General features: G+C 56.8%; 1 protein-coding gene across 1 annotated transcript in view; it reads right to left on the reverse strand.

Moving 5' to 3' along the window:
• Positions 1-11,213, reverse strand: part of IGDCC3 (immunoglobulin superfamily DCC subclass member 3) — a 39,450-nt gene extending 28,237 nt beyond the window's left edge. The window contains exons 1-2 of the mRNA XM_056127952.1: positions 11,037-11,213; positions 8,191-8,496 (exon numbers count right to left, since the gene is read on the reverse strand). Of these exons, the coding sequence (XP_055983927.1) occupies positions 8,191-8,496; positions 11,037-11,124 (394 nt within the window). The 5' untranslated portion in view covers positions 11,125-11,213. The remainder of the gene's footprint in view (positions 1-8,190; positions 8,497-11,036) is intronic.
• Between the last annotated feature and the right edge of the window lie 890 nt (positions 11,214-12,103).

Below are 12,103 nucleotides of genomic sequence, written 5' to 3' on the forward strand. Positions count from 1 at the left end.
GACACTGATGGTGGGAAATATATACCGGTGGAGGTATGGGTATTGGAACATTAAATATTGGAACACTGGAACTGACACCCAATCATGAAAAGCTTTGTAATGGGATGTGATTGAATTTAAAAAAAAATAAAATAAAACAAAAAAGCATGGACAATACCTAGAGCGAAATTCTGGAAATGAAGCCAACGAACATGTAAAGGGTTCATTCACATAATACACGTGAAAGGTGTGTGAGTAGGAATATGTCTATTACTGTGCTGGATCGATAGCACAGCGTGTGAGTGTTTGCCTTGCACGTGGCCGACCCAGATTCAATTCCTCTGTCCCTCTTGGATAGCCCAGCAAGGTACCAAAAGTATCCCGCCTGCACGGCAGAGCCTGCAAGCTCCCTATGGCAATTTGGTATGCCAAAAACAGTAACAAGTCTCACAATGAAGACATTACTGGTACCCGCTCAAGCAAATCGATGAACAACGGGAGGACAGTGCTACAGTGCTATGTCTATTACTACTAGTTAGTTCACCCTGAGTGTCAGCACCAAGGTACCCCTCAAACCATCTAAGGCTGTGTCCGGTGAGGGAAGCACAAAGGCACTGGGGACAACACCTTGCCAGGAGCCCATGAGCTACCCACACCCACCCAGAGCTGCAGCCACACACCAGGCCTGTGGCAGGGCACAGGGGAAGCAGAAATCCGTGTGTCTGCCCTGGGGAATGCAGAATGATGCCCCTTCCCCAGGCAGAGAGCAGGAAGGATCGGGAAGGTGAATTTCCCGAGAACCTGCAGACACACAGTTGGGCAGATTGCTCCTAGGACTCAGGTTTCCAGTCTGTAACAGGAGATTGGGTGACCAGACATGGAGCTCTGGAGAATGCTGGGACCTTGACAGCAGCTAAGAAGCCTCGTCCCCACCTTAACCCCAAATGCACCAAGAATTTTTCAGGTTCTTTTTTTTTTCTTTCTTTCTTTATGGGTCACACCTGGTCATGCACAGTGGTTACTACTGGCTCTGCATTCAAGAATTACTCCTGGAGGTGCTCAAGGGACCATATGGGATGCTGGGAATCGAACCCAGGTTGGCCGCATTCAAGGCAAACACTCTACCCACTGTGCTATCGCTCCAGCCCCATTCAGGTTCTTTTAAAGTGGCCCACAGCTCACAGACTCAGCTAGAACTAAGGTCTCTCACCCCTGCTCCTTTCCAGGGAGGGGGTCTGCTCTCCACTTGCCCCTCCCCAGCTTTTCGCTGGATCCCCTCTCACATTCCTTGGGGGCAGCAGCCAGACCAGAAAGTCCAGTTCCTGCCCATTATCACGGCTCTCATCTGCGCTGCAACCCAACACCGGCATTCCAGAGAGCGCTCATGGCTGTCCTGTGCTCAGCCCACCCTGGTCAGTGTCCTGCTTGGAGACCGGCCCATGGAGGCGCGCATGCTCATTCCGCTGCCCGCTGGGGTTTCTGTGAAACCCCGCTCTCAGCCTCTCCTCTGACCAGCTCTCTCCTCTGGCCACAGAATTCCTTTTGCTTCTGAAAGAGAGGACTCCAAACAGAGGACAGTATGGCAGCCACAGTGGACAACGGGGTGGCCACAGCCGGAGAGAGGCAGTGGGAAGACAAAATGGTAAAGTGATAAAGGAGGGACCAGAGAGACACAGTTCAGCAGGGAAGGTGTTTGCCTTGCACACAGCAAACTGGCTTCGATCTCTGGCACCCCATGTGTTCCTTGGAGCACTGCCAGGTGTGGTCCCAAAACAAACAAAAAGAGAGATAAAGGACAACCTGGGGAGGTAGGACAGGGCTAGAGAAACTGAGGCTCAGAAAAACAGAGATCAGAGCTGGAGCAATAGTACAGTGGGTAGGGCATTTGCTTTTCACGTGGCCGACCCAGGTTCAATTCCCAGCATCCCATATGGTCCCCTGAGCACTGCCAGAAGTGATTCCTGAGTATAGAACCATGAGTAGCCCATGTGCATCGCCAGGAATGACTAAAAAAGAAGAAAAAAAAGACAAAAAAGAAAAACAGAGACCAAGTACAGCCTCATGGGAAGGCAAGGAGGGTCAGGGAGTGTCAGAGGCAAGGTACATGGAGATCCCAATACAGAGAAGGGATGGAGCAGGGTGGGTGGAGATGGCGGGAGAAAGCCTTCTAAGCCAGGGTTCAACTCTGGCCGGCCAGGGTTAGGCCAATGTCCCCGCCAGCTCCCTGCAGCACAGTGACTGAGGTCAGGCTCGACACTCTCCCGCTGGACCCTTCCAGCCTTTTCTGGATCCTAGTATCGGCCATGCGCATGCCCTCCTCAGTCCCGAGTGCTCTCCCTCTCCTGCCCTGCCCTTCTCTTTGAGGACAGTGCAAAGGGTTGGCATTTCTCCAAAGAGGATGAGTGAAGATGGGGACAGAAGAAATCAGCTCAGAAGGACATTGGAGTCCTCTGGGGGTGAGCAGGAAGAGAACTACAGTGACGGAGTTGAGAGTGGAGTGGTTAAGGTGCTTGCTGGCAGGAAGCTGACCCTCCCAGATCCCAGCACCACACTGCCACTGCCAGGAGCGATCAGAAAAAGGGAAGGACAGGAGGGAGGTAGTTAAGACTCCAGAGGCTTTGAGGGCTGGAGCAATAGCACAGCAGGTAGGGTATTTGCCAGGTTCGATTCCCAGCATCCCATATGGTCCCCAGGCACTGCCAGGAATAATTCCTGAGTGCAGAGCCAGGAGTAAACCCTGTGCATCACCAGGTGTGACCCAAAAAGCAAAAAAAAAAAAAAAAAAAAGCAAAAAAACCCAAAGACTCCAGCGGCTTTGTGTGCAGCCTGTCAGGCCAGCCCCTCCCTGAACCAACGACCTCCTGCGGGGCTCACCTCTCACTTTAGCTGTCTGCTAAGAATCAGCTTTTTGCAGCATCTAAAAAATGATCCACCTCTGGCTTCCCACTCTACCTCTCAGCCCGGGCCCTCTGGAAGCTATTCCTGGTTCAGGCCACTCCTGGTGGTGCTGGGGGCCATGCAGTGCCAGAATGGATCCTGGGCTCCAGCGTGCAGAACACAGGCTCCGCCATTGAGTCTCTCCCTGGCCTCAGCACAGAGACCTTCTTAGGTACACCGCAGGGGCTCAGGTCCCCACAGGTGACGTGCACACACATGCACACGCACACACACTCACACACATGCACACAAAAGCACACATACACACACACACACACACACACACACACACACACACACACTGGTCTTCCTTGCTGCAACGAGGCTCGGGCCAGTCTCAGGGTGACAGGTTAGTTACACAGGCAGACATTTTTGGAATCACTCGGTCCAGTTAAACAAAGACAGCAGCAAACTGTTTGGTTTTCTGTCCTGGGTGTGCTCTTGTCCTGGCTGCTTTTATTGACAGAACAGACCTCATAACTACTCTGAAAACTCTCTCTCTCTCTCTCTCTCTCTCTCTCTCTCTCTCTCACACACACACACACACACACACACACACACACACACACACACACACACAGGCACACAGGGACGATGGAGCGGACAGGGAAAGGCAATCCAAGAAGGCCAGGAGTGAAAAAGTCCTTTCTCTGTGGGGGTGGTTCGGGACAGGGGGGCGGGCCCAGGCCTGTTTCATTTGCAGGCTGCAAATGCCTCTCCTATTCACGGCGCACATTCCCAGCCACGGCGCCCGGCCATGGACAATGCTGGGACCAGGGACACAGAGGATCGCGCATTGTGTTCGAGGGGCCAGCTGCCGCCTGCAGCCCCGAGCCAAGGTGTGGGAACTGCAGCCTCTGCCTTCCACACTCAAGGCTTGCAGGGGTGGGGTGGGGGGCACAGGGGCCTCCTCCAGCCAGGCGATAAGCCCAGGCAAGGCGGACGGGGGTCCCGGCAACTTCATCCCTGATTCATCCCCCATCTGGCAGGGATGAGTCTGTTCCTCCTGAGGGAACCCCCACCCCTGCCACAGCCCTCCCACGCTCCTGCCCCAAGTGGGGGCCGTTCCCCCCGTCTACCCACTGCCCAGGGTCTGCTCGGAACTGGGCTATCAGTTCAGTTACAGTGAACCAGGAGCCAGAGAGTGGCAACCAGAAGGCCACCTGCACCCCAGGCACGGTGAGAACTGCTCTGGAGAAGGCAGCTGGAGCAACGGGACAGAGGGAAGAGGCCGCTTCAGAATAGCGGAACGGGGGGCCTGAGCTGTAGTTCAGCAGGAAGGGGGTTTGCTCTGCACACAGTGGACCAGCATCCCACATGGTCTCCCAAGCATTGTTAGGAGCAATTCCTGAGCACAGAGCCAGGAGTAGCCCCTGAGCATTGCCGCTCATAGCAAAAGAAAAAAAAAATAATTAAAAAAAAAAAAGAATAGGGGCTGGAGAGATAGCACAGCGGGTAGGGCGTTTGCCTTGCACGCGGCCGACTCAGGTTCGATTCCCAGCATCCCATATGGTCCCCTGAGCACAGAGCCAGGAGTAACTCCTGTGCATCGCCAGGTGTGACCCAAAAAGCAAAAAAAAAAAAATTGTAGAGTAGAGCAGGAAAGACAAAGGAACTCTGGCTGGGGGCTCTGGGAGGGGGTTGGTTAGGGAAGGGTCAGCCACCAGGATTCCTCAGTCCACCCAGATAGTCTTTAGTGAAGAAAGCAGGGTGCAGATGGTGACAGTGCTCAGGCAGCACTCCTGGTAGGCTCAGAGCACCAAGTCAACACCTGTACTGTCTCTCTTGCTCCTGAGATCTGAATTTCATCCATGTCCCCAGTTGGCTCACAGAAACAGTAAATTTGAGAAGGCCGGCCCTGGGTCATACAGCACCCCACTCTGTGTCTGGGGCAGGGACTCGGGGCACCTGCACCCCAATCTCCCCTCTCCTGGAGCTAGCAGATCCCTCTTTGGGTCACTCATGCACACAGGCCCCCTAAAGGTATAAGTGAACACATCTGTTCCCACACAGGCCAGGTGTGGGCCGGAGTTAGCACAGGGGTCGAGGCTCTGGCCTTGCAGGCAGCTGACCCAGGTTCGACCCCCGGCCCCACCAGGACTGAGTGTAGAGCCAGGAGTCAGCCCTGAGCTGGCGTGGTCAGAAAACATCTTGGAGGGGCTGGAGTGATAGCACAGCGAATATGGTTTGCCTTGCATGCACCCAACCCGGGTTTGATTCCCAGCATCCCATATGGTCCCCCAAGCACCGCCAGCAGTAATTCCTGAGTGCATGAGCCAGGAGTAATCCCTGTGCATCACCAGGTGTGACCCAAAAAAGAAAAAAAATTAAGAAAAATTTCTACTACTTCCATATCCTACATATTTGATAGTTATATATGACAAAATAAAAAACTAGAAATTTAAAAGAAAAAGAAAAAGAAAACATCTTGGAGATGGAGAGATAGTACAGTGGGTAGGGCATTTGTCTGGTACTCAGGTCAACCTGGGTTTGATTCCCTGGCTCCCCAAATGGTACCCTGAGCCTACCAGGAATGATCCCTGAGCACTGCCAGGTGTTGCCCCAAGACAGAAACCAAAAAAAAACACCTTTCCCTGTGAATGGAACTGCTGGCACTTCCCAAAGCCCCACCCCTGCCAGCCTGCCTCACTCAGAGGGCCCTGGGTGGGGACACTGGGTCAGGGCTGGAGCATCCCAGCCATTGCCGCTGGCCAGGAGCTGGGGCCCCCAAGGGTGGGCTGTATGTCTCTGGGGAGTGCCTGGAGGCCCCTCCTCACACCCCTGTGGACCAGGCAGAAGTGGGCTCCTCCGGAGGGCTCATCACGCCTTCTCGAGCAGGGCACCCTCCTTCCACATCACACAACATCTGCAGTGCCTGCAGCTAGGGCTCAGCACAGGGAGTTGTTAGAAGCACCCGGGCCCCGTTAATCAGCTCTGGAGGTGTCTAGGGACATCTGTCTGTGAAGAGCAGAGGGTTCCAGTCCTGAGGGGAGAGGGGCCATATCAGACCCCTTCAGATCCCCCCAAACCTCCCCGGGCCCCAAGACGATGAGCCCAGCTGATCTCACTTCCATCCCTTCCCACCCAGACTCTCAGTTCTGAGACTGTTAGGAGCTTTTTTTGGGAACCAGGCGCCTCTCTCAGCTTTCCCGGTGCAGACTCAGCCCTCCAGGGGTCCCGAGCTGAAGACACGGGAGGCATCAGCAAGCATGCTGGCTAGAGGGGAGGGGGAGGCCACTCCAGGAAGCCTCCCTGTTTCGAGTTTCGCACACCAGCCAGGCTTCCTTGCGCTCCCAGCCTCCGTCCACGCTTCTCGGCCTCACACCCAGCCATCTGCTAAGGCTCCCCCACTCCGCCCCGGAGCGCCTGCCCGCTGGGGCAGAAGGGGTCTCAGGGTGCAGGGCTGCCTCCCAGAGTGCTCCATCTGGGGGTCTGGGCCAGCCTGCCCGGGAACAAAGGGGCGACTTCAAGTCATGGAGAGGGTGTCCTGATGCAATTCATCACTCACCAGCCCTTCAGAGCAACTGCGCACAAGCCCTGGGCTCCAGGAAGAAACTTGTCAGTGAGCAGAGGAGGGGGGAGGGGAGGAGGAGGCAGGGAGCGATCAGGAAGGGGCGGCAGGCAACATCGGTGGGCTGCAGTGGCCAGCGGTGTGGCGGAGCGCAGCGTGCTACTCAAAGGGCCCTTCTTGTTCCTCTGCTTCTCAGAACGTAACTGCGGACCCCTCCGGACCCCTCCGTCTATTTCCTCCTCTGCAAAAGGGGAGGATGAATGCCTCTCTGTGGGGCTGTGATGAGTAAATAAAATCATCCAGGCTGGGGGCCAGAGCAATAGCACAGCGGGGAGGGCGTTTGCCTTGCACGTGGCCGACCTGGGTTCAAATCCCTGGCATCCCATATGGTCCCCTGAGCACCCTAGGAGTAATTCCTGAGTGCAGAGCCAGGAGTAACTCCTGAACATTACCGAGTATGACCCAAAGAAGAAAAAATAGATACATATGCAAGCAAAGCATGAGGCAAGCGTGTCTGTCACACAGCAAGGCTTAGAAGAGTGAGCTAGAGCGATGGATGGCCAACAAGAGCCAGAGGAAGATTTTTAAGGGGTACCCCTTCCCCACAAACATAAAGAGAAGAGACAGAGAACATGATCCATTCGCCACAATCTTTGCCCAATCAGAGCAGTGACCCTCAAATACCACCACCCCAACCCCAGCAACTTGTCATATCTAGATATATATTACTTGGCTGTCTGGAGAGATAGAGGGTAGGGCACGTGTCTTACATGCAATCAATCAGCACCCCATGTGGTCCCCAGAGCCTGCAAGGAGGGTGATCCCTCAATGCAGAGCCAGAGCTCAGCCCTGAACACTGCTGGGTGTGGTCCCCAAACCAAAATATAAATAAATCATATTAGCATGGAGGTGAGCAGGGGTACCCTAATCACTGTGATGTCCCTGAACTAATTATATATTTTGTAAAGCAAATTGTTGGCAAGCTTCAGGACTTAATTACAGGTATAATGTGATTTGGGGGCGGGGCAGCTTGGGCTTTGGGCCACAATCCAGCAGTACTCAGGGGCTACTTCTGGTTCTGTGCTCAGGGTCATTCCTGGTGGTGCTCAGGTGACTTTAAGCACTTCTGGGGATTAAACTGGGGTCATCTGCTACAAGGCCTTACACCCTGTATGATCTGAAAAATCTCACGGAGCCCAAACTACCCTTCAAAATGCTCTTAAATCACCCACAAACTATGACAATAATTTATTTAAGCACAAGAACAGACTCACTGGACTGGAAGTCAGCGAGTGCAGGAACCAAGGCACTGACCCAGGAACTAGAGCAAGTTCACTCACTCGCTCCTGCTCCCCCCGCCCAAGAGATTCGCCAAACCACATTCGCATCATTCAATTCAGTCTATGATATAATTTTCCCACCACCCCTGACCACCATTCAACTATTATACACCGGGGCTGGAGCAATAGCAGAGCTGTTAAGGCGTCTGCCTTGCATGCGGCCGACCCGGGTTCGATTACCAGCAACCCATATGGTCCCCCAGAGCACCGCCAGGAGTGATTCCTGAGTGCAGAGCCAGGAGTAACCCCTGTGCATTGCCAGGTATGACCCAAAAAGCCAAAAAAAAAAAAAACCCAAAAAACAAACAAAAAAAAAAACAAGCAACTATCCTACACCAAGAAATTAGGACTTGGTATGAGACAGGGCATGCCTGGGCTGGCCATGGGCCCTGGTCTGGGAGAAATATAAAGGTGTCCACTTACTGGCAGCCTGGATGCGAGCTTTCCGGCTGACCACCAGCCCGAAGCGGTTCTGAGCCACACACTCATAGTCCCCCTCATCGGAAACGCTGCCTCTCCCATCCAGCCGGAAGTGAGGGATCATCAGGGAGCCGTTGGCCATCACCCAGGCACGGGTGCTCTCGGGAAGCTCCACCCCGTTCTTCCTCCAGCTGACCCGAACAGGAGGGCTGCCTTCCACCACACAGTCCAGCAGGACAGGCTGCCCGGGGATGGCGACATCGTCGCGTGGCTCCAGAGCAAACGCCAGTTCCAGAGAGCGGCCAATAGCTGCATGGGGCGGGGAGAGAAAAGCAAACAGAGAGGTTGGGGTCGGGGCTGAGGGATAGTCCAGCAAGGGAGGGCGTTCACCTTGCATGCATATGACCCGGGTCTGATCCTTGGCATCCCATATGGTTTCCTGAGCACCGCCAGGAGTGATTCCTGAGTGGTGGTGAATCAGGAGTAAGCGCTGAGCATCGTGACCAGGTGTGACTCTAAAAACAAAATGAACAAAGGAACGAGAAGAAGGTGCAGGCAGAAGAATGCCACACACGGGGCATCCAGGATCCCTGAGTCTGAGTACCCCAATCCCACTGTTCTGTAATGTGAGCAGGAATGTTGGGGGTCCACACATTCATTACGAGGTGCCAGGAGCACATGTGGGGAGACACTCTCTAGAGAGGCCAGTTGACAGATGAGGAGACAGACACCCAGGGAAGTCCCTGCGCTTAATGGATTGGGGACCGAAAGCAACCTGATCTCAGCACAGCTAAGGGCACTGTGGTCATCCCTCTGGACAAGCATTGGAGTCCCGCTGATGGACTGTGGGGACTTTAGGTCAAGTGTTGGATTTGACTTCCCATCCATTATCTGTTTTTTTTTTCCCCTTTTTGGGTCTCACCTGACAATGCACTGGGGTTACTCCTGGCTCTGCACTCAGGAATTAACCCTGGCGGTGCTCAGGAAACCATATGAGATGCCGGGAATCGAACCCGGGTCGGCCGCGTGAAAGGCAAACGCCCTACCCACTGTGCTATTGCTCCAGCCCCTCCATTATCTGTTTAAGTCTGGAACAACACAGCTCGTGTCGAGGGGGAATGGGTGATCTCAAGAACGGACTCCAGGACTCTATGGAAGTGAAGTGCTGGAGGGCCAGAGAGATGGCACCAAGGCTAAAGCATTTGCCTTGTACACAGCTGACCCAGGTTCAATCCCTGGCACTCCTATGGTCCCAGAGTCCACCAGGGGTGATTCCAAAGAGCTGCCAGTGTGGCCCCCCGAACCAAATAATAATAACAAAAAACCCAAAATTGTCAGCAATAGTAAAATATTGTTGCTTCTTTCAAAGTATTCCAAGGCCAGCGTAGTGTGGGGTGTGGGACTGGGGGGTAGGGATGAGCTCACCCCTGCCCCCAGAGCCCTGGGTTTGTTCAGCTTGCTTTTGTCACAGGGACACAGACGAGCAAGCGTTAGTTCATTTCCCAAACTTGAGCAGAGGTTCCAGAACATTGATCCTGGGCTCCGGCAGAAATCAGGTGGCAGAGGAGGAGGTGAAAGAAAAGAAGGGGACGAGGGGGTGGGGGCAGTGGGGAGAAGCCTGGCAGGTGGCACCACTCTCCAGTCCCAGGCCAGTTACCAACGTTTCCAATGAGCAACATACCAGGTCAGTTACAACGTGAGAGGTGGGGTGCTCGCTTTGCACACTTGCCGGTAGGGGTTCGATCCCTTGGTCTCCTGAGCACCCCATATGGTCTCCTGAGCCTCATCGGGAGTGATCCCTGAGCACAGCCAGGTGTGGCCCCAAAAGAAACAAAAACCCAGGAAAGTACCACAGGGGCTGCAAGGGCAGATATAAAGTCTTGCATTGGCAGGAAGACAGCGGCCCTTGGGGTAGGGTGGAAAAAGGAGCAGAAGGGGGCATTTTCCCACCTGGAGGAGGGGTGTCATGTTTTAGGCCACTGGCTGGCGGACCAAAGCTCCCAAAGCCCCCCAAAATCTCTGCACCCCCCAAAATTCTTCACCCATCCAAGTTCTGCATATCCACGCCCCCTGCCCCCACTGAATCCGAGAGAACAACTGCAAGAACAAAGTTTCTGTTATGCCACGGTGGAGCTGCCTCCACAGCCCAGAGATAGGGGCGAGGTCTGCGAGGATCACATCGGCACCCCTGTCCCGTGACACTCCCCACAGGCGCTGAGGGACCCAGCGGCAGCCACAGATCGCTTGGGCTCTGCTAGCATATGAGTTCAGGGTGTGGGGTAAGGGCGGGGACGCGGGCACCACACTGGGAGCTGCTTTCTGGGCGCTTCCCTGCCCTCCTCCGCGGGGGCTCCGTCTGCGCCGAAGGGGTGCTGCTCCTCCCCCTCCAAATCCCAAGTCCTCCTCCAGCGCCCAGTCTTCCCCTCCCCCTCTTCAGGGAGTCCTCCTCCGTCTTCCCATCCCGCGCACTCGCCCCAGTCCCTCCGCGATCGGCCGCCTCCTTCCAGCTCAGCGGGGGCGCAGGGGCCCCCTCGGCCGCCCGCCCGCCCGGCGCTACCCGGTGCCACAGCGGGCTCCGCGCCCCTCACCCCGCTGGGGTCTTGAACCCAGTGTCCCCTTCGCCCCGACTCCCAGCCGCGCGCGCCTCCGCCGAAACTCCGCGTCCCGTCCCCGGGGCGCGCGATCCTCAGCATCCCGCGTCTCGGTGCCCAACTCGGGGCTCCGCCCGTCCCCGCTCGGCCCCTCCGCGAACCAGTCCCCGGCGCCCCGCTCGGGTCCGCGCGCCGCGTCCCGCCCCGCCCCACGCGCCCGCGGGTCCGCGCCCCGGGACCCCCGGGGGCTCGGCTCACCCCGGCCGGGCGCGGGCAGCAGCGGCAGCAGCAGCAGCGGCAGCAGGAGCGCGGGTGGGCGCGGGGCTGCGGCGCGCGGCGCAGCCATGGGGCTCTCGGGCGCGGCTCCGCGGCTCCGGCGCTCACAGCGTCCCGCGGGGCCGGCGCCGGGGCCGGGGCCGGGGCCGGGGCTCGGGCCGGGGCCGAGCCCGGGCGGCCGGGGGCCGGGGCCACATGCCCGCTTGCGCCATCTTGCACCCGCCGCGGCGATGTGTCAGCCTCGCCCAGGGCGCGCGCCCCGCACCCGCGCGCCCCGCCCCGCCCGCCGCCCCCCGCGCTCCCCGCCGCCGCTCCCCTCCCCCGCCCCGCTCCCCGGAGGCCGGGTCTGGGGAACAAAAGAGCCGGCGAGCGCTTTGAGCGGCCGGACATTCCCGGCTGCGCGGCGGACGCGCCCCCCCTGCGCTTTGAACTGCGCCCGAGCGGCCCGCGCCGTCCCGGGCCGCGCCCCGACGGGTCCCCCTCGCCGCCGCCGGGGCCGGGACTCGCGGGGAGAGCGGCGCGGCACGCGGTTGGGGTGCGATGCCGGAGAGGCATCCACCAGCTCCGGCCGCTGCGCGCGCCCCACCACCGGGTCCGAGGACCAATTCGGGATCTTTCCCTAAAAAAAAGAAAAAAATGGCACGAAGTTGCGGGAGATTCGGTCTGGCGTGGATTTCCCCGCGCTCCTTCCACCCTGAGGATGGGACGCTCGGCCGCAAGAAGTTTCTCCAGCCAACCGCCCTGGCGGACCCGGAGACGTGGCTGAGGCAGTAGGTTTCTCCAGACGCCCAACAGCACAACGAACGCCCCTGAGTATCCCAGGTTCCACCCCAGTTCTTGCCTGGCCAGGTACACAAGTGAAAGAGAGAAAAGAATCCTCTCTCTTCGACTCACAGTGGACACTCACACGACGTGGTCCTCAGAGACCACCAGGAAACTGGAAAAGCACATTGGAAGTTAAAATTTTTTTTTTTTTTTTTTTTTTGCTTTTTGGGTCACACCCTGCCATACACAGGAGTTACTCCTGGTTCATGCACTCAGGAATTACT

This window comes from Sorex fumeus, unplaced genomic scaffold (genome assembly GCF_029834395.1).
Source record: "Sorex fumeus unplaced genomic scaffold, SorFum_2.1 ptg000063l, whole genome shotgun sequence".
Taxonomy (NCBI): domain Eukaryota; kingdom Metazoa; phylum Chordata; class Mammalia; order Eulipotyphla; family Soricidae; genus Sorex; species Sorex fumeus.